This window comes from Zingiber officinale, chromosome 2B, assembly GCF_018446385.1.
Source record: "Zingiber officinale cultivar Zhangliang chromosome 2B, Zo_v1.1, whole genome shotgun sequence".
In the NCBI taxonomy this organism is placed as follows: domain Eukaryota; kingdom Viridiplantae; phylum Streptophyta; class Magnoliopsida; order Zingiberales; family Zingiberaceae; genus Zingiber; species Zingiber officinale.
This window is the reverse complement of record NC_055989.1, coordinates 137,803,552-137,826,420: the sequence shown is the minus strand read 5'-3', so window position 1 is coordinate 137,826,420 and position 22,869 is coordinate 137,803,552. Positions and strand designations below refer to the sequence as shown.

The following is a 22,869-nucleotide window of genomic DNA, read 5'->3' as shown; positions in this document are numbered from 1 at the left end:
ATTTTGGAGGATGGATGAAACAGTAGTGGGAATTAGAACTGACTCTTAGTCCTAATCTTTTATTGTATAAAGTTTATTTGGTTCCCAAGTTGTCATATAACTTACTCTCAATTAGCAAACTAACTCGGGATTCGGATTGGGTGGCTAATTTTTCCCAAAACTTGTGTGTTTTTCGGGATCAGAACTCGGGGAGGACGATTGGACGTGCTGCTGAGGTGGCTGGATTGTACTACTTTCTATGTACTAACTCTCAGATTTGCTATTGTCAAGTTGTTCGTAGTTTAGTCTCTTCTCACCGCCACCACCAAATAAAGCCACTCCACCGTCTTGGCCATCTAGCTTCTCTTATATGCGTTGCTTATTTCCTTCGTTGTTTCTTCCTTTAGATCACTCTGTGAAATTTATCAATTTTCTAAACACACTAAGGTTCCTTTTTCAATTCATTTATATCATGCTTTGAAACCTTTTTCGCTTGTTCATATGACATATCAGGTCCTTCACGAATTTATTCAATTTCAAATAAAGGGTAGTTTATTTCCTTTATTGATGACCATTCTTGGATTTATTGGATATTTCTTTTACGTGAAAAATCTGAAGTTGCGTATATATTTGAGCAATTTTATAACATGATTCTCACTCAATTTAACTCTTGTATCCAAATTCTTGGAACTGATAATGGAATCGAATTTTTTAATTCCTGACTAAATGATTTTTCTTCAAAAAGGGATATTATTCATCAAAGCTCTTATGTTGATACAGCACAACAAAATGGTATATCTGAAAGGAAAAATCGTCATCTTCTAGAAGTTGATCGCACACTACTTTTTACTAGCAATCTACATAAATATTTTTGGGGGATATGTTAACTGCTTGCTATTTGATAAATCAGTTACCAACTTGGGTGTTAAAATTTAAAACCCCAATTTCCAATCTACAAGAATGTTTTCCAAAATCTCATATCTTTTTTGATTTTCCTTTATACAGATTTGGATGCTCAGTTTTCATTCATATTTATAATCATCTTAGGTCTAAGTTAGATCCTAGAAGTTACAAGTACATTTTTGTTGGGTACTTTTCCAAAAAGAAAAAGGTTATAGATGTTATTCTCCTTCAAAGAGAAAATATTTTATCTCTAGAGATGTCATCTTTTTTTAACATCAATCCTTTTATTCGAAACCTTCTACCCAGGGAGAGTCTCTGATAAAAAATTTAGCCTTATTGCATATTTCTCTAATTAATTGGGAATATTTATGGGAAACAAATCAACTTCCTAATCGAGCTTAGGGGGAGATATTAACTCCACAAAATCAGGAACTATCTTACTTCCACAAGACCCATAAAAAAAATTTAGAAATTCAAGATTACCCTTCTTTTGCATATCTAGAAATTCCAAGTCAGGAAAATCCACAATCACCTCAAATATCTTCCTGTATCACTCTAGTACCCAAAATTTTCAAACCCATTGATTTTTTCTAGTAGCTTACAGCAGAAGAAAGCACATAGAAATCAATTCTGATCTGATATCTCCATCACCTTACTCGTTTGGCTCAAGTTCTGGTCTTGATGATACTAAGCTACCACAATTGGATATGCCAATCGCACTTCATAAAGGTATTTGTTTGATTACTCAGCATCCTATCTCACATTTTTTAGGATACTCTTATCTATTTAAACATGCGTGCTTTGGTAACAAATCTATCAGAAACAGCAGTACCAGCCAATATTGACGAGGCTCTTAAACACAAACATTGGCATACAACGCTCTATGAAGAAATAAAAGCCTTGGAAAACAACGATACATGGGACATAATTAATCGACCAATAGGAAAAAACTTGATTGGCTATTGGTAGGTCTTCACGATTAAGTGTAAAAGCGATGGTCAGTTGAAAGATATAAAGCCCGTCTCGTGGCCAAGGGATACACTCAAACTTACAAAATTGACTACCAAGAGATTTCGCTCTTGTGGCAAAGATCAACACTATTCAGGTATTACTATCTCTTACAGCAATCTTAGATTGACCACTTTACCAACTAGACGTCAAGAATGCCTTTGTCAACTGTGATTTAGCAGAAGAGGTGTATACAGATCTGCCACTTGAATAAAGGAGCCTCAGTTTGTTGTCTAAAGAAGGCTTTCTACGGTCTAAAGTAATCTCCTAAGGCTTGGTTTGACATGTTTGCCAAGACGGTTCAACAACTTGGTTACAAGCAAGCTTACACCGACCATACTCTATTTCACCATAGGGTAAAGGATAAGATTGCCATACTGATTATTTATGTATACGACATTATAATCACCGATAATAACCTTGAAGAGATGGAAAGAATCAAGAAACATCTTGCAGCAACATTTGAAATGAAGGATCTTGGGAAACTTCGATTTTTCCTTGGAATGGAAGTTGCTCGAACCAAGGAAGGAATATTCGTCTCACAATGAAAATATATTCTTGACTTGCTAAGAGACACCGGGTTAATAGGATGTAAACATGTTGATACTCCCATGGATCCAAATGTAAAACTTAAGACTCGTCCAGAAGATAACCGAGGCATGTTTCAACGATTTGTTGGCAAATTGATTTATCTTACGCACACCAACCTAACATCGCATTTCCAGCGAGTTGTATTAGTCAATTTATGCACTCACCGTATCAATGTCACTTGAATGCTGCAAACATAATTTTGAAGTATCTAAAGGGAACTTTTGACATAGGGTTGATGTTCAGAAAGAAATTCACAAGAAATGTTGAAGTATTTGTTGATGCTGATTTGGCAGGGTGTCCGAATGATCGGAGATCCACTTCGAGTGATTGCTCTTTTGTGTTCGGAAATCTGGTCACTTGGTGAAGTAAGAAGTAGTATGTTATAGCAAGAAGTAGTGTCGAGGCCGAGCTTCGTTTCACTGCTCTTGGTATATGTGAACCCCTTTGGTTGGAACAACTCCTTGAAGACATACCAAAGCAAAGTTCTATAATTATTTGGTGCGACAACAAAGCTGCGATCTCAATTCACACAACCCCATCTATCATGATAGAAGCATGTTGAGATTGACCGACATTTCATTAAGGAGAAGATTGATGAAGGCATTATCAAAGTCTCTCACGTACTTACCGCACAACAGGCTATAGACATTCTTACAATGGCTCTCTTTAAGCCTATATTTGACCGGTTAATAGACAAGCTTGGGATGTATAACATATACTATCCAGCTTGAGGGGGAGTGTAAAATATCTTATCTTATCTTCCTATTTTATCTCTGATTTTATCTCTAGTTTATTTTTATCTCTTGTAAACATATAACTATAATTATATGTTCATGTAATTCATTAAATAATAAGATATATAGTTTAGTTCTGTTTCTTCCTGTTTTTTGTGTTTTTAATATCACAGGTTCAAAATCTATCACCTAAGTATAAAACTCTAGCTGGTGTCCAAGTCTTGCATTATGAAAAGAAGTATTAAAAGATGCTCATGAGGCTAGGATCTATGGATTATCAAAGAAGTGCAAGCAATTGAACATCAATCTGCTCCCATGAGGCTCTGATAAACTTGAAAATCTTGGTAGCTTGGATTGTAAGGTGTTCCAGGTAACCTTGATTCATGAACTAGATTTGAACCGCCACAGGCATGGGGTATAATTCTTCCCATTAACTTTTTCATTGGTGATATTCATGGATCCTGAAATCTTCAAGGAATTAGTAGACGGCACTGTTGGTGATGTGGTTGAGGAACTTTACATTTTGAGTTTTGTTTAAAGTCTCTTTTGTTCAAGGAGAAGAAGTCAGCCTGCTCACAAATCAACATAGGAATTGGTGAAACTGGTGTAATGGCTGGCTATTGTTCCCAATCTGTTGAAGAAATCCTCCAAAAAAAGTTGCAAAATCACTCCATAACCTGATGCGGATAACATTTTGGCAGAAATCCTCAGAAATCGATCCCAATTTGATATTCTAATCTGATGCTAATATGATTATCTCGACCAATTTGATGCTACTCTGATGCTTCAATCTCAAAATTATTCTTCGACCAATCTTTCAATCTGATGCTCTCATCAAGCCTAATTTGCTACATGAAGCCTGTCTGGAGATGACAGATTGGCTGGGTGATGATGCCTTGGAGATGGTAGCAGATGTGAGAACAAATCAACTGTTTGGCGACACACTCGTTTGAGAATCTGATGCTCTTGCTGATCCTGTGATTGACATTGATGTGGAGGGATAGTGCGATTAGATTGAATTAGGCTGGTTTGGGTGCCATGAAGAGATTAGATATCATGTAGATGAGAAAGATTAGGGCCCTTTCTATGGGTGTGTGTTTATTACTCATCATAATTTTACATGCAGACCCTTGCATTATATAGTATTTCCAAACACGTTTCTATAATTGCATTAAGGTTCCTAATACTAATTATAGGGACTTATTTGTGAATGGAAATGTTTGAATATGAATATAATATTATGATGATGAATAATATAAATGGATAGAAGAGTCTACTCAAGGTGTATGAAACCTGTGATCTTGTTATGGGAAGGAGGAAAAATTTAAACCCTAAGCTTTGGGCACCTCTAGTTACAGAGTTGTGAAAGAATTTTTATTTAATTCAAAAAGAATCATTACACTCCAGTATGACACTGATTCACTAAGTAGCTCACTTGACTAAACTCTGTATGTTCTAATACTCATCTAATTATTATTTCTTACACTGTCCCATGCTTAAACTTGATTCAATCATAATACCAGTTGTGAGGTCCTAGTACAGAGGTGGTACAAGTCACTTTCATGATATGAATATGAAAGTATAGATTGGAGCTACCAGACTTAAGTTTTTAAGTAAATATTCAATTTGTACTCTCTAATAGAGATTAGAAATTGGTGCGGTGATTTCATATTTTGTTTCCTGTTGAATTTTTTGTACTAGATGTCTTCTATACAATAGTCATGCTTCAAATTACTTATTAAATGAATTACAAATGAATGTTTTTCTAGACATGTCGTCACAGGAAATTCCAACATCCAACTGTATCTGAATCCAGTTTTTCATGAATGTAGACTTGGTGCCACACCTGTGATGGAGTTGATGATTGCAGCAGGAAAGGCTGTTCCGCAATTACAGCTAGAACATGGACTTGCTATTGACCGTGTTTACACTGGATCATTTATGACTTCACTCGATATGGCAGGTCAGCTTATCCAAGAAGCTCCAGTCTTCAATGTTTCTTAGCACTAATCAATACGGCTGTATTTGAACAGGATTTTCCATTTCCATTATGAAGGCAGATCCAGCAATTCTGGCTCGTTTGGATGCCCCAACTCGGGCTCCATGTTGGCCTGTTGGTGTGGAAGGTAATTCCCCATTACTTTGTATAATTACATTATTTATTCAATTTCATCTAAACGTACATTTGTTATAAGCATGAACCCATGGAATGAACAACTTTGTTTAGTTTGAATTTTATGTTTTATCCGTATGATTTCCTTAATATCATTGGACCTTATGAATTTTCCATTTGTATGACTGTTGGCAATTTACCATGATTAATGTTCGACAACCTAGAGCACCAATTTTATTCTTTCAAATGGGATGATTGAGATGTGAATATGATCGAAGCTACTATCCAAGTGTTTCACAATTTTGAATATGTTTTAGTATTACAGAACCTATTTGTAAAATGAATAAAAATGTTTACTGTTCAACATAAATTTAATTGTCATATTCTTGAGGCTTCTAAATGATGATTTACCAAGTAATGCATATTAGTCAAGTGTTCTTCATTTTACAATGTACTTGGAAGATGAAGGTTGTAAAATATAGGTGAAGCATATTTGACTAATGGACTCTGCATATGAACTCATTGTAACAAAAAGAACAGTATGATCCATGAACTCTCAAGCTAGCTATGTGATGCATTGAGATTAAGATTCCATGCCTTGACAATAGTTAGTGGCAACTAAATGCTGATGTTGACTTTTGTATTTTGAGTCTGCTGCTCATCTAGTGTATGGTGCTTAGTTGATCTGGTTTTAGATCAAGTAACAAACAATAAACAACAAGTCAAATTTTCTCACTAAGCCAATGGACTTTTTATAGAATGTTTTCATATCCAATATAGTTTATTTGGCTATTATTGTCCTTCTTTCTTACTGTATATTTGTATGGGTTTGTTGGTTACATTGCTGGTTGCATTCATTTTTTACTTTGTCAAGGTCTAGTCTATTGAACTGAGGTAGGTAATGTGAAGTTGTAGGTGATCGACCGCCTACCAAAATTCCTGTTCCAGTACCAGCATCAAATGCAAGTAGCAAAAAAGAGGTAGAACATCAGTTTTGAGTAGTACTTCTACTTCACTTTTTGTTGGAAACAGTCTTTTCAAATAGCAGTTGAAGTCTAGCTCTTTGTCTAAGACGTTGACAATATATTGCCTTTTTTGAGAGGAAAGATGTTGCTTCTTTAATTTACTTCCAGTCTACAACTTCAACATCAACAAGCCATGTTAGTCCCAACTATATGAGACCAATTATATGAATTTTATCCTTCCATTGAACTATGCTAGGCATGCCACTAGTAATCAATCATTTTTAGTTTAGGTAACTTGTTTCTTTAATCATCTTTTACCCACTACATACTCAACTCTCTCCTACACTGTCAGCTCCAATTGATTCCTGTTTAACTATAAAATTTATCAATATTTTATAACATGCCTTCATTGTAACCTAGTTTTTCTCATTTTATCTACTGTACTTACATCTAATTTCTCTTATCTAATAATTGTTAAGGGGGAAATTATTAGGCTTATCGGTTAGTCCCCTCTACCTATATATGTATTACCTTATTGTAACTTCACATATACAACCGTGTGTATTAGCATGCGTATGAGTAGGTCACAAACTCTCCCTTCTCTAAGTTGTTTCCAACTGTTGCAAATATATTTATTTTAGGAGGTCATGAAGACTTAGTAAATCTATTAATATCCTTCAAACAAATGAATGATGTGATTATCTTCTTAGATTGCACCTTTTCCCAAACAAAGTGTGTGTGGCAGCTTAATTATGACATAACATCTGCATGGATGAAGACAACTTGTAACTCAGCAGTTGATGCCCTATTTGCATAGCAGTGTAGCTAAGGAAGATACTCTATACAATTTTAGGAGACATTTTCTCTACCTGGGTTTAAGAGATGAACAAAATACAACTAAATGGAATCAGGAAAGATACTATATATGATATCAGTTGGGAATAAAATGTTGAAGGCAATTTGACCATGATTAACAATAGAAGATATGCCATTTATAAGATGCATGCAATGAGAACTGCATCATTCAAAAATTTGTATGGAACTTCCATGTGAAGTAGTAATGTGCAAGCTATCTTGATCGGGTGTCTATTTTTCTCTACAATGTCATGGGAAATAAGTATAGGATGACTAATAAGGATACATTGGCTAGAAAAGAACTGGAACTTATGAGAAATATACTAATTAGAATTGCCATATCAAATTGAGTTTTTATTTCAATTACCGAGGCACAAAAAGATAGAAATGTTTTCAATATTATTAAGGTAATGTATTGTCTATCAAGGTAAAAAAAGTATGTAAAACCAACGAATGAAATGTCGTTCCGTGCCGCCCGACACAGATGACTTTTACCATTGGGCGGGCGAAACCGGCACCGGAGGCGTCCTCATCTCCGATGCGTCGCAGGCGACGCCTGAGGAGTCGCAAGACACCTCCGGCCGGATGCCACCCTAAGCAATCGTCCATAATATTGACCAAACTTTGAAAATCATCTTAAGTCTGGTATGGAGGTCAAAGGAAAAGGAAAGCGAGCACAATGTGAAAAGTGGAAATAGGAGAGTCGTGCATGAAAATATAAGGGTAACAACATAAGAGAGGCTAACAACATAATTGATAATTTATGTTTCCATGTTCGTAAGCACCATTTGATTATACCTTTTTTATGTCATTCATCTTTAATTCTTGTTTCATCAATTTTTTACTTTCTTGTTTTCAACGTTATACATATTATAGTCTTATTTTATTGAAGACTTAACATAATTTATCAAGTGGGTGAATAACATGCAATACACCCATTAAAGCTATGTCGTGTAAGTAAAAGTGAACGTTATGTAATCCACATAATATGAATACATCATATAACTGTAAAAATAAAAGTAAGCAACCTGCAATCCACCCAAGAGGGATGCATTGTATATGAGAGTGAATGACCAACAATTCATTTATAATGAAATGCATTGTAGTATGCACTTATACATAGATAGGGTGAACGATCTGCAATCCACTTGAACGAGATGTATTGTATCTACATGGGTGAACGACTCACAATCCATCCAATACGAAATACATCATATATATGCATATATACGTACATATTAGGGTGAATGACTTGCAATTCACTTGAAAAATGTCTTACATAAAAATAAAGTGAGCTAGCTGTTGGGGTTCAATTAAAGTCTCATATTGAAAATATTTGGTAAAGATCATAGGTTTAAAAGGATATAGGATATCTCCATTGGCATGAGATCTTTTTGGATAGAGCTCAAGAGCAAAGCCATGAGGGCCTAGGCCTAAAGTGGACAATATCATACCATTGTGGAGATATGTAGACATCATTTGGTCTCAACAAATGATATCAGAGTCATGGTCCAGATCAAATGTCATGTGGGGTGGTCTTGAACGAAGTTGAGGGTAGGCCCGGAGCTTGTCATGAGTGACCGGATGCTCCCGAGGAGGCCCGGAGCAGGCCAAGGTGATCAGATGCTTGTGGCGGGCTCGGAGCAGGTCAGAGTGATTAGATACTTGCAGGGGCGAGTAGATCAGGATGACTGGATGCTCACGAGGAGACCCGAAGTAGGTCATGAGTGACAGATGCTTGTGGGAAGGCTCGAAGCAGGTCAGGGTGACCAGATGTGGAGGCTCAGAGCAAGCCAGGATGACCAGATGTGGAGGCTCGCGGGGAGGCCCAGAGCAGGTTAGGGTGACCGGATGCTCATGAGGCCCAGAGCAGGTTAGGGTGACCGGATGCTCACGAGGAGGCTCAGACCATGAGAGTAATTGTGGTCCTTCATTTGAGGGGAGGATTGTTGGGGTTCAATCAAAGTCCCAAGATTTGGTAAAGATCATGAATTCAAAAGGATATAGGATATCTCCATTGACATGAGGCCTTTTGGATAGAGCCCAAGAACAAAGTCATGAGGGATTAGGCCTAAAGTGGACAATATCATACTATTATGGAGATATGTGGACATTCTTTGGGCACAACACTAACAATCCACCTAGTAAGGTGCCTTACATAAGAGTAGGGTGAACGACCCGCAATCCATTTGGTGAAGAAAATTATCTTAATTTGGCCAAAGGCTATGAAAGTGTAGAAAGACTCGAAAATTCTTTTAAAAGCATGAAACAAATGTTCCATGTTTATAAAGAAATATTTTATTACTAACCTAATATAAATAACTTGATAAGAATCTCTATTTATTTAGTTGAGAAGCTATGTAAGCGTTGAGTCGAAGCCCTCTCATATTTTTTAGTTATAGGAACTATATTAATGTAATTATATATGATATTGGTCCACTCTTTATTTCTTATAATAATGCAAGTTATCCCTTATAAGTTTCATTAATAAATTTTGATAGAATACAATAATTTGATAAACACGAGTATCAAAGGAGAAGTAAACATAAAGGATATGATTGAGCAATAGAGGTAAATAAGAGTATGCAATTAATTTTTCTTCTAACAAGACATAATATACACAATTAAGAATTTATCTTTAATGTTCCTATGATAAATACTTAATTTGATTATCAATGAAATTATTATTTATTTTTCATCATCATGCACTAAGTTAATTTATAGAAATAATCGAGCACATATTATATACATTTTAATCTACTGAATCTTTCTTCATCAGCAATTATAAATAATTTTTTTTCCATTGTAGGGTGCATGAGAGAATGAGTTTGAAACAAGAAATAAAGAAGGGAAAATTATATTAGATTTTACTATAATATATGAACTTATATTAGCTAATACGTTTTTCAAAGTCATGTTAAAAAATTGGAAGACTTAACTACCCAATATAGGTTAGTATTGGATATGCTCATCAAGCATTGTATTGATAGAAGGAAAATGTGCACGACTCCTAGAAATAAGTAGTGGAAGTTAAAAGATAGGAAATAAAGTATATTTAAGGAGAGAACAGAAATAAATGTATTAGGAGAAATACATGGGGATTTGAATACGATATAGAATAAGATGATATTAAAGTTGAAAATGATAACTAAGAGTGTACTTGATGAGTTAAAGGGACGTGCACCGACAAATAAAGAATCTTAGTGTGAAATGAGAAAGTATAGGAGAAAGTTAAGCAAAAATGAACAACTTATAAGGTATTGGACAAAAGTCAAAAGAGCACCCCTATTTTTCTATATTGTCAAAGGGTGCCTCACCTTATGTAAAATGACACAACTAGCCTCTAATACCGTTCTTATTATTATCCCGTCTATATCTTTTGCTTAAATCTTGAATCGTTCAAGTGCGTGGTAGCAGTTACGAAACTGTAGTTACACATGTTGTAGTAGTTACGGTCTCATATTTGCTACAACTACAATAGTTGTAGCAACTATGATTTTATAACTGTTATAATATAGAAAATAACATTAATAAAGAGGACTAAAATTTTTCAAAGCCTCCGAAAAGACTTTAAATGACTTTTTTGGCCTAAGCCTAGGTCATTACGGGTGTAGCAAATGTAGATCTTTTAACGAGTTTCAATTTGATATATTATGCATTTAGTGGTTCAACTCGAGTCAAAAGTTACGATCTCTCAAAGTTTACCAAATATTCACGTTGTAGTAGCTACTAAACGCTAAAACATGCCCCTGGTTCAGGATTTAGGCAGGAAATAATTGGTAAGAGATAATAATGAGAATAATGTAGTGAATGGTAGTTGGGTAATTGTTCATGGGATGAGGTGCCCTTTTGATAACAATATCAAAGTGGGGCGTCATCTTGATGATTCTAAAAATGAGGGTGCTTATTTGATTTTTGCCTTAAGATATTATACAAAGAATGAGATTTTTTTTTTTAAATATACACTAGCCAAAAAAAGAGAAATAATAAATGAAATCAAGAATGAAACTTTTGAGTGCTTATATCAGCAACTAGATGCAAAAGAAGGGGAAAAAGATATTTATAGAATAACTAAAGCTAGAAAGAAGACAAGAAATTTTATCCAAATAAGATGCATTAAAAATAAATATAATAGAATATTATTAAATGATAAGGAAATAAGAGAGTGATGGAAGAGGTATTTTTTTTCAATTTTTTAGTTAAAGTTTAGATGACCAACTTAACTTAGGTAATTTAAGTTGGTTAAATGAGTATAAAAACTTAATTTTTTATCATAGAATTTAAACTTTAGAAGTAGAATAATATTTAAATGAGATGTAAAATAAAAAAAATAGTTAGATTAGATGATATTCCGATAGATGTATAGAAGTGCCTAGGAAAATAAGACATTAAATGATTTACAAAATTATTCAACTTTTATATTGACAATGAAAAAAACACATTATTAGTGGAGGGTAAGTACTCTAATTCCCTTATAGAGAATAAATGAGACGTACAAAATTATGCAAACTATAGGGGTATTAAACTAATAAGTCATACCATGAAATTTTGAAAAAGAGTAATAAAAAAAATAAAAGGAAATCACGGTGATCGAAAATCAATTTGGATTTATGTCTACAATATAAACTATACAAAAATATTGAGTACAAAAGCAAGATTACCCATGATATTATCTTAAAAAAAACTTATGATAGAGCCCCAAAGGAAATTATATAGAAAATTCCAAAAAAAATAAGTGTTAGTGTAGTGTATATTGAATTAATCAAGTGGCAAGTGGCAAAAGGCGAAATTGCTCGCCCCCAGCGCCCTCGCCGCACCCGACCCCAGGCCATCACGAGGGAGGTAAATCACGACAGCCGAGAGGGCAAGTGGTGGTGGGGTGAGTTGCACAGGATTCGGGGATTTATGCTCCGATAGCCCTGCGGTTCGACCCCACGACCTCATGTGGCAAGCATGCCACCACTTACCATCTCGGATGACCCGTGGGGTCGTATATTGAATTAATCAAGGATATATATGAGGATGTAATAATAAGAGTAAAGACGTCATGTGGATTAACCGAAACATTTTTCATAAAAATAGGATTACATTAAGGGTGCGTTTGGTTGGTTATCCATTCAAGGTTATCAACGAAAATCCTGTTTGATTTAGGTAATGGATGATTCCCGAGTAATGTTCCATGTCCGACACGTCAGCAAAAGGGACATGTAACCCGGAATCGAAAAACCTCGAAAAATTGAGATTTTTCTTAATTCCGGGGTGAACAAATTTTTTTACCCAAAATATCCTCGAATAAAAGAAAAATGTGATAAAAAACAAAAATGTAAAGAAAAAAATAAAAAATAAAATAAAAAACTTTTAAAAAAATAAAAAAATGTAAAAAAACATTAAAAAATTTAAAAAATAGAAAAATGTAAACAATAATAAAAAAATGGGAAAAACATAAAAAAATAAAAAATAATAAAAAATAATAAAAACATATTTTTTAAAAAATATATATATAAAAAATAGAAAAAATTTAAAAAATAAAAAAATGAAAAGAAATAAAAAATAAAAAAACAAACATAAAAATAAAGAAAAAATGTGAAAATGAAAAAATAAAAAAACGTAGAGTTTAAAAGATATATATGGTTGGTTTTGTAACTAAGAGTAATATAGTAAAATATTAAATTAGGTTATTCATTAAAACCTTTAAACAAACAAGTTTTTGTTGCATTACCTAAGTTGAACCAAACAACATTTGGTTATGTTTTATTCCCCATAACCTTAGTTATGTGATTACTTGGTAATCATATAACCAAGGTTATACATGATAACTTGAATTAAACGCATCCTAAGGATCAACTCTAAGTCCTTATCCTTTGTACTATTGTACATGTTATTTGCATATGATATTATTTTGTTAAATCCGACATGTGAAGGAGGAAGTGAAAGATTTTAAATTTAATAGAATAAAGACAGAATATATAGAATTTAAATTTATGTAGTGAGACAATTGTTAAGATAGAAGAGCATCTATGAACTTTAAGTATTTAGGATTATTTTTGCAAAAGGATGGAGAGATTGATATATGTCTTATATATAATATAAACAGGATTTCTAAAATGAAGGAGTGCGTCAGATCTTTTTTGTGATAGTAAAGTATCTCTGAAATTTAATGGGAAGTCCTACAAAATGACGGTAGACTTGTTATATTATGTGGAACTGAATGTTGGGCTATAACTTGAGCATATGAGTATAAGATGGAAGTTGCTGAGATGAGGTTGTTAAGGTGAATGTGTGGATATAGGAAGATGGACAAGATAAAAAATAAGTACATTAGAGAGAAAATTAAAGTTACATCTATTGAAAAAAATTCTGAAAGACACATTTAAATGACATGAATATGTACTTAGACGAGTAATAAATTCTTTATTTAGAGTGAAACTATTATAAATATACACGAAAAGGAAAATTGAAAAGACTTGATTATCAATAATAAAATGGATAAAATTTATTAAAATATAGATGATGATAAAGTAGGGGATGTGACTCAATGTCATAAAAGGATTTTAGTCGATACCATCTAGTGGGGATAAAGTTTGGTGGTTGTTTGTAGTTTGTAGTTATAGGTTTAATCATGCACAAGGTAGTTCAATGAGAACATGTAGAAATAAACTCCACCTAAATTGATTGAGTCTAGTCGGCTTATTATTGTGGAGTGGTAGTGGCGGCAACGACAACGACGGCTTGCAGCGAGGCGATGGCGGCAACATGATTTGTGGTTAAGAAAAAAAAAAGATGGGGTTGACAAAGATATGGGTTAGGGAGAATTAAAAAGAGGTTAGGGCAGATGGGAAAGACAAAGTCACAGGAGAGGAAGGAAAAAAATTCAGGTCGTTGCTTTTTAATCACACTGTTGTGAAAAGATCCAAGAAGTTTTAAAATTTACAACTACACCCTTAGTATTTTTTTTTTGTTTATGGATATAACATAGTCAAACTCCGCCCATGATGACCGGTCATGGCCGATCCCAAGCCCGGATAAAGGAGGAGGGTTGCGTTAGGTTGTCAGCCAGCGTCAAATTATGACAAATATTCAATGAATGAATCCATTAAACTATTGTGCTAATACTAGGTTGTTCCCCGGAAGGAACGCGTTGCAGGGTCCGACTGTAACGTCTCGACAAGGACCGCTACATCTCCAGAACTCGGATGTAGTGATAAATATGCAAGAGTTCGCGTTACAGGGTCCGACTGTAATGTCTTAGCAAGGACCGCTATATCTCCATGAGAACTTGGGTGTAGTGTTAAATAGGCAAGAGTTCTCACACCATAGGTTAGATAATAACAAAAATATGATAGGAAAACTAATAATCTAAGATTTGGAATATGGAATATAGGAACTCTCACTGGTAAATCAATGGAGGTAGTAGATATGATGATTAGGAGAAAAATTAGTATTTTGTGTGTACAAGAGACAAAATGGACAGGCGAGAAGGCAAAGATGATAGAGAACTCGGGTTTTAAGTTATGGTACACTGGAAAGAGTAAAGCAAGAAATGGAGTGGGTATCATTGTAGATAGTTTGTTAAAGGATGAAGTTGTAGGAGTAGTTAGAAAAGGGGATAGAATTATAGCCCTTAAGATAATAGTGGCGAAAGAAACTATGAACATAATTAGCGTATATGCACCACAAGTAGGATTAGATGAATCTACCAAATCAAGGTTTTGGGAGGACTTAGATGAAATATTATAAAATATTCTACCAAATCAAATGATTTTAATAGGAGGTGATCTAAATGGGCATGTCGGAGTGAAAACTGAGGAATATGAGAGAGGGAAAACTATATTAGATTTTGCGATAGCATATACATTTTTTTAAGAAAAGAGAAGAACACTTAGTCACATTCAAAAGTGGGAATAATAAATCGCAAATTGACTTTCTTATGGTTAGGAAGAAGGATAGAAAGATTTGTAAAGATTGCAAAGTCATCTCGAGAAAGCTTAACTACCCAACATAGGGTAGTAGTGTTGGATATATGCCTCAAACATAGTATCAATAGAAAGAAAATATATACAATTCCTAGAATTAAGTGGTGGAAGTTAAAGAATGGGAAACAAAATATATTTAAGGAGAAGGTAAAAATACAAGCATTAGGTGAAATATACGATGACTCTAATACAACATGGGATAAGATGGTATCAAAGTTGAAAATAACAGCTAAGAGTGTACTCGGTGAATCAAAGGGACATGCACCACTAAATAAAGAATCTTGGTGGTGGAATGAGAAAGTACAAGAGAAAGTGAAGGAAAAACGAATAGCTTATAAGGAATTATATATTTGTAAGAACGAGGAAAACTTAAAAAAATATACAATAGCCAAGAAAGAAGCTAAGAAAATAGTGAGTGAAGCAAAAAATGAAACTTTTGAACGGTTATATCAAAAATTGGATACAAAAGAAGGGGAAAGAGACATTTATAGAATAGCTAAAGTGAGAGAAAGGAAAACAAGAGATCGTAGCCAAATAAAATGTATTAAAGATGAATGTAATAGGGTATTAGTAAATGATGGAGAAATAAAAGAGCGGTGGAAGAGGTATTTTCATTAACTTTTTAATGAAGGTTTAGGTGACCAACTTAACTTAGGTAATTTAATTAGGTCAAATGAGCATAGAATTTTTAATTTTTATCGTAGAATTCAAATTTCAGAAGTAAAGCAAACTTTAAATGAGATGCACAATGGAAAAGCCGTTGGACCAGATAATATTCCGATAGAGGTATGGAAGTGCTTAGGGAAACTAGGTATTGAATGACTTACAAAATTATTTAATATGATATTGAAAATGAAAAGAATGTCTGATCAATGGAGGATAAGTACTCTAGTTCCCTTATATAAGAACAAGGGAGACATACAAAATTGTGCAAACTATAGGGGTATTAAACTAATGAGTCATACTATGAAACTTGGGGAAAAAGTAATAGAAAAAAGATTAAGGAGACCACAGTGACAGAAAATCAATTTGGTTCATGCCCGGAAGGTCGACAATAGAACCTATACATCTCCTTAGACAATTAATTGAAAAATATCAGGAGCAAAAACAAGATCTACACATGGTATTCATTGACTTAGAAAAAGCTTATGATAGAGTCCCAAGAGAACTTATATGGAGAATTTTAGAAAAGAGAGGTGTTAGCGTAACATATATTGAACTAATTAAGAATATATATGAGGATGTAACGATCAGAGTAAAGACTTCAGGTGGAGTAACTGAAACATTTCCAATAAAGATAGGGTTACATCAAGGATCAGCCCTAAGTCCCTATCTTTTTACACTAATTATGAACGAACTCACTGCGCACATTCAAGACACAGTACCGTGGTGCATGTTGTTTGCAGATGATATTATTTTGGTTGATGAGACATGTGAAGAAGTAAATGCTAAGATAGAATCTTGGAGGGAAACACTAGAAGGGAAATATTTTAAGCTTAGTAGATTAAAGACAGAATATATGGAATTTAAGTTTAGCAATATTAGAAGTAATGAAACAATTGTTAAGATAGGAGAGGACGAGTTGTCCGGAACTGAGAGATTTAAATATTTAGGATCATTTTTAAAAATAATGGAGGGATTGAGAGAGATGTCTTACATAGAATACAAGCAGGATGAGTGAAATGGAGGGGAGCGTCGGGTGTTTTATGTGACCGTAAAGTACCTCTTAAACTTATAGGTAAGTTCTATAAAACCGTAGTTAGACCTGCTATGTTATATGGAGCTGAATGTTGGGCTATGACTCGAGCACATGAGCAAAAGATGAGAGTTACAGAGATGAGGATGTTAAGGTGGATGTGTGAACATACGAAGATGGACAAAATAAGAAATGAGAGCATTAGAGAGAAAGTTGGAGTTGCATCTATTGAGGACAAACTCCGAGGGACACGTTTAAGATGGCACGGACATGTACTTAGACGATCAATAAATGCTCCAGTTAGGCGATGTGAAACTATGATAAACATGCATATCAAACGAGGAAGAGGAAGACCAAAAAAGACTTGGTTAGCAACAATAAAACAAGATAAAATTTATTTAAATATAGATGATGATATAATAGGAGATAGAGCTCAATGGCGTAAAAGGATTCATACAGTCAACCCCACCTAGTGGGAAAAGGTTTGGTTGTTGTTGTTGTTATGGATATAACATAGTCAATTGGTATATAATCATCAACTCAAAGCTCTATGTTTTTCACTTCTCCTGTCCTTGAATTTTGAATGGGCATAGAATTGCTAGATAAACCTTATTGATAGCTCAATGCTTTGATGAGTTTGCTTACTGACAATACATTCATAGGAAACTCAAGGTATATAAAAGGAAGAAGGAAAAATGGATAGATAATAACACTAATCAATGCCTCAAATGGATGAGAAGGGCCTATTGGCAATCTTACCATTAGTAAGGCAAGAGGTTAGAAAATGAAGTAATACTAGAAGCTTTTGAATTTAGTATGGGTATACGTCAAGCAAGTATTATGCCATGATGAGACATTTGTTGTAGCATGGAATCGAAGGAAATTGGAGTGCATTCCTAAGCAGAGATAATGTTGGAGCTAGGACTAGATTGTTTATTGGCAGGGTGTTCATCCTATGAAGTTAGTCCAGATTGAGCCATATGAGTGTTATATGAGGTATAGCCAATTGGAATTTGCATGGAAAGTGCAAAACATATCCTTCATATCTCTAAGCTTCTCATATTAGGTGAATTGGAGTCTGCCTACCTCCATTGCTTGTGTCTTTTGTTACGATCTTTGCCACCTCCATGAAACCCTCCTCACTGTGGCTGAAGTAAAATAGTAGGCCGATCTGACACAGGCATAATGGGTGGAATAGATCTGGTAGAAGTTTGCAACATCCTCATGTAGGCATCATGCAAGGAATGATGTGCCATTAAGAATTGTCGTTTTCATCGTTTCTCCCATTCAATTTTCCGTGGTAATAAACATAGGCTTGAGGGCTGCTAGATGAAGTGATGGTGAAGTAGATGAAGAGTTCGACATTTTGAAATGAAGGAATCTCATACATTTTAAAGAAGAGAACATCACTTAACAACGAGAACCATTGTTGGTGAAACTAGAGTGCTGTTTTATTGACCACGAATGCGAAACAGAGCCTTGTTCTAGGTTGGAATTGATTGTAGGGATGTTTTGCATAACTTGTATTACTGCATCAAACAATGGTCCAGAACCAAACTGCATCTGCTATATTTGTTGTAATGTTGTGGTTGTATCTTGCAGATAAGAAGCCTAGTATCACCTACAAAATTGCATTTGATTCTAAGCAAAAATCTAGATAAGTTTGCTGAACTTATTGCTGTGTTGCACTTTTGGTTTCTGTGAGAAGTAGTATGGCTGGGTCCATAGACAGAAACAGAACTCGTAGTATATAGTATATATTGTAATGAATTTGTGGCAAGATTTCATAAATTCCTGTTCTGTATAAGAAAACTAAGACAGATTAAGAAACATTATAAAGAGAAGACTGGAATGTAAAACGGTGATTAATTCACTTAGTAGGGTAATAATAAAAATGCTTATGATTGATCAGGTATTTGTCCTTTGGTGAAGTTGTCTGATGTAAAAATTTGAAGTGGCTTATGCGCTGGAATCAATTCTTTTTGGGACTTTGTGTGTTGTTTAATTTCTTTTCTAATTTTTCTTTTCCCTTTTGGCATAGTAGTCAGCTATTTAGATGAACCACTGTTTGCTCCCATTCATAATGCTGCTGGCACTAAATCAAAATTGACAAATTTATTTACCACACTCAAAAAATTCTTCATCACTCTGTATTGTAGTTTAATATGTATATGTGAGACATTGAATTAAGTTAATGATAACATAGCTTGTTTGCTTCTTGTTGTAATTGCATACATCAGACCAGATGTAAACTGTATTTTGTTGATTTCTTAGCTTTTCATATTTTGGTGATGGCTTTATTCAGAAGTAGAAAATATTGCATTAAATTGCACCCCTTATTTCTATTTTCCTTGTAAATTATTTTTCTTCAGTCGATAGTGAGTGAACCAAGAAAGCTTAATGAGCTAGGCTGCATATTACAAGTTGCTATTGAGGCAGCTGCACAAGAGATAATTAATCTGACAGAGAAATTAAATGAGTGGGACAGTAAAGTGGGTGATGGTGATTGTGGGAGCACTGTGAGTAAACTTGATGATATCACTGATTTTCGTTTTAGTAAAAGTCTGTTTTATATGTTTAAGAAATACCGTGTTTACATCTACAGATGTACAGGGGTGCTACAACTATTCTTGAAGACATTAAATGGTATGCATTCTTTCTAGTGCTATAGGCTATAGAAAACATATCTTGGTTATGTGAAGCAAGTAGAAGGATCAAAAGGCAATTAGGCATCTCCTTTTTGGATTCCTTTAGTGCACCTACTTTTAGTGTTTTTTTTTCACTATTTTAGGCTGGATTAGGCACATTCAATTTTCAATAAAATGTTTAAATAAACATCAACTTTTCTTTTCCAGAAAATTATGTTGTGTTTATCTTGCAGAAGGTTAATGGAAAGATTGATTTCAGATACTAAGGATCACAATATTAGATAGTTTAAAAATCCTTATTTTCTCAGGAAAAATTGTTCCAAGTTTAGTCAAGCATAGTTGACATCTTGTATGCATACCAATTTACTGGCAAATTTGATTGATTTGAAGTTTATTTTGACCATCATTTCTCTTCAAGTGTCAATAGTTGAATATATGATGATTTAAAAATATATTTGGATGATGAAGTGTCATAGAGACACAATTCAAGTGTCCTTTCTGCATGCCACCATTCATTTTCTAATTCTAGTTTACTTCACAGCTATCCACTGAATGATGCTGCAGAAACAGTAAATGAGATCGGAGCCTCGCTTAGAAGGGTTATGGGCGGAACTAGTGGAATCCTGTAGTATATCATTACTCTTTATCAAAAATTGTTTCCCTTTTTCACATGTTCGTTTTCCTGTATTCCATTGTTAGCATATGGATGCGTTTTACATTATATTATTTGTTGTGTACTGAACAGGTATGATATATTCTGCAAGGCTGCATATGCAAGCTTGAAACAAAACCAAGTTATTTCATCGAGACAATGTAAGAAAAGTTTTTGTGGCTCATAGGGTTTCTTTGCTGCGTTAGTAATTGTAACAGAGTGATGCACTGATCAGGGGCTACTGCTCTGGAGGCATCTGTAGCAGCTGTCAGTAAATATGGTGGTGCAGTTGCTGGATATCGGACTATGTTGGATGCACTAATTCCAGCATCTGAAGTTCTAAGAGAGGTAAATTAAGGCGCATGTTTTCCTTTGATATGTCCTTTATGACAAAGATTTATTTTAATATTTCCTATGGTCAGAGATTGGATGCTGGAGATGATCCTTTAAAAGCCCTTCTGTTATCTTCTGAAGCAGCAGTGACTGGGGCTGAGTCTACGAAGAATATGCGTGCCCTGGTATAGTACTCTGCAGCTGATGTTGTGTTATGCATTATGCTACAAAAAAGCATCTTAAGCAGTTGCATTTGATGGTGCTGGAGTAATTAATTATATCATGTGTGATTAGTCCCACTTGAGTATTTAATTATAGGGTATATATGTAGAAATTTTATTGCAATAATATAATATTTTTATCCCTCGTAATTTGGCATTAGAGTCAACTCTCTACTATTTTCAATATCATGTTCTTGCACCTTGTTACCCCCCAAGTCTTTCTAAAGCGGCCCAATAAACCCCTTAAGGATGCACTTCAACTAGCCTAGGGCTCAATTAGAACTAGCAATTTTCCAAAAGAAAATAGGAAGATCTACTAAAAAAAAGACAGGTAATAATAGTTGAGAAAATTGAGATATTTGAAGCATTTATTTCCATAATCTTCAGGCTACTTTCCTATCTTTCTCAAATTAAGATATCACTATTTAGCTCCACTTATCACTATTTGACATTCATTTAGCTTAACTTGATATCTTAACTTGAGAAGGATATTTCAATACACCTGTATCATTTATTGCAACTTAACATCCATTTAGTGGTGATACACTAGTTAAAAGCCTTTGTTGTACTAGGTCCTCATGCTGGAGTGGAGTTGATATTTAGTACTTTCAATGGTAGCTCTTTCATAGGTTACACACGTTTTGTTGCCTGTATAGTTCAATGCATGCATGTCTATATGCTTGTACTCTGCTCCAACATGATAAAAGATGTACCAACACGCAGGCTGGCCGATCTTCTTATATTGCTCCTGATCTACTATCTTCTGTTCCTGATCCTGGAGCAATGGCAGCAGCAACATGGTATCGAGCTGTTGCTCAAGCTGTTGAGAGCAAATTTCATCCATCAAAAAATTAATATCTTTTGGTATACCATATGAACTACAGTATCACACCGCAGCGGCAATTGTTCACATTTTGATGACTTTGCTCATTTGTTTTCCGCTTGTGCTAGCATGAGCTGAGAAAACTACTATACTTGTCCCTTTGTCATTCTGCTGTATTGCAAGAACCTTGAATAAAGGAATAGTTTACTAGTTTTTTACCCCCCCAATATAATGTTGTAATCTAACATTGAGAAAAAGATTCCTTTCAGCAATTTTATTCTGTTTTTTTTTTTTAAAAAAAAATTAGCGTTGTTGCTTCATGGTGTATGGACTGATTCATCGAACGTAAATAATGAAGGGGGAAAAAGTTCATAGTTTAGAATATGTTAAAGAATGAGTGAATTATTGGGTGGGCAGAGATCTTCATCTCCTTGTGGGTGAGCCTGTTGACTATGCGGTGATTCAGCAGGTGATCTAGGTTACGACTTGACAACTCTTTGGTGGCCAAAATATCTTTTCGGTAGTCAACTCTGATATAAGCCGGTGGAGTAATAATATGATCGGCATTAGAATGAGGTGAGAGTTTGAATCTCTCTTTCGGAGATGATATTGTCCCATTTAAGTTGGGTTAGTTGTTTCTTAAAATGCAATAGTGTTCTTTCTAAAGCTGGAACATTTTAAAATTTGGAATTCAGTGATTTTTTAAAGCTAAATTGAATGAAAAATAAACTTAAATAGATAAAATATTTGTAGAGTATAAAAGGCATTTGAATAAGAAAGGGTTTTATTTTTTCTGAAAGGAGTTGCTTCAAGAGGATACACGAAATAAGTGTTTTGTGTAGTTGCTTTGTGGCTATAAAAACATGTGTAGTCACATATATTGCCACATTGACTTTATGAGTTCAGTGTAGTTGTACTTATTTTCTAATTGGTAAAATTAGATCAAGGTGTTTTAATTTTTAAGCAATGTACTTATGTGGTTAAGTTAGGTTGATATATCATGATTGAATATTAGATATCGGACAAAGTTGGTGTCTGGTTGGTAGATTTAAGAATGAGGGAATGGAATGATAGCAAAATATAGTATTTGGATTATGAGTTTGAGAATAACAGTTTGAGAATGATTTGCGGATTTATAGGAATCAACCAAACTCATATGACTAGGTGGATTTCATTTTTATTTTCATTCTTATTCCATCTTACTATTAAGTTTATATACATAGTCATTTCAGTCATTTAACCAAATGTCACCTAAGTGAGTTAGGGTTGATTGGACTCTCGGTGTGGTATTAGATGAAATATGATAAGTCATGATTGATTAGATGTTTGATAAGCGAAAAAAGTCTCAATAGATTAAAATTAATTGGATGTTTAA

At 34.3% G+C, this 22,869-nt stretch overlaps 1 protein-coding gene across 2 annotated transcripts in view; it reads left to right on the top strand.

Annotated features, from left to right (window-relative positions):
- Window positions 1–21,766, top strand: part of LOC122047420 (putative 3,4-dihydroxy-2-butanone kinase) — a 43,494-nt gene extending 21,728 nt beyond the window's left edge. Inside the window, exons 11-20 of one of the 2 annotated variants that reach the window (XM_042608708.1) lie at window positions 5,048–5,178; window positions 5,249–5,341; window positions 6,244–6,308; window positions 19,190–19,336; window positions 19,423–19,463; window positions 20,007–20,090; window positions 20,211–20,278; window positions 20,353–20,465; window positions 20,540–20,635; window positions 21,395–21,766. In XM_042608708.1, the coding sequence (XP_042464642.1) occupies window positions 5,048–5,178; window positions 5,249–5,341; window positions 6,244–6,308; window positions 19,190–19,336; window positions 19,423–19,463; window positions 20,007–20,090; window positions 20,211–20,278; window positions 20,353–20,465; window positions 20,540–20,635; window positions 21,395–21,526 (970 nt within the window). In that variant the 3' untranslated portion in view covers window positions 21,527–21,766. Of the gene's footprint in view, window positions 1–5,047; window positions 5,179–5,248; window positions 5,342–6,237; window positions 6,309–19,189; window positions 19,337–19,422; window positions 19,464–20,006; window positions 20,091–20,210; window positions 20,279–20,352; window positions 20,466–20,539; window positions 20,636–21,394 lie in introns of both variants that reach the window. The other variant, XM_042608707.1, reaches the window with a different exon arrangement.
- Window positions 21,767–22,869: the final 1,103 nt, after the last annotated feature.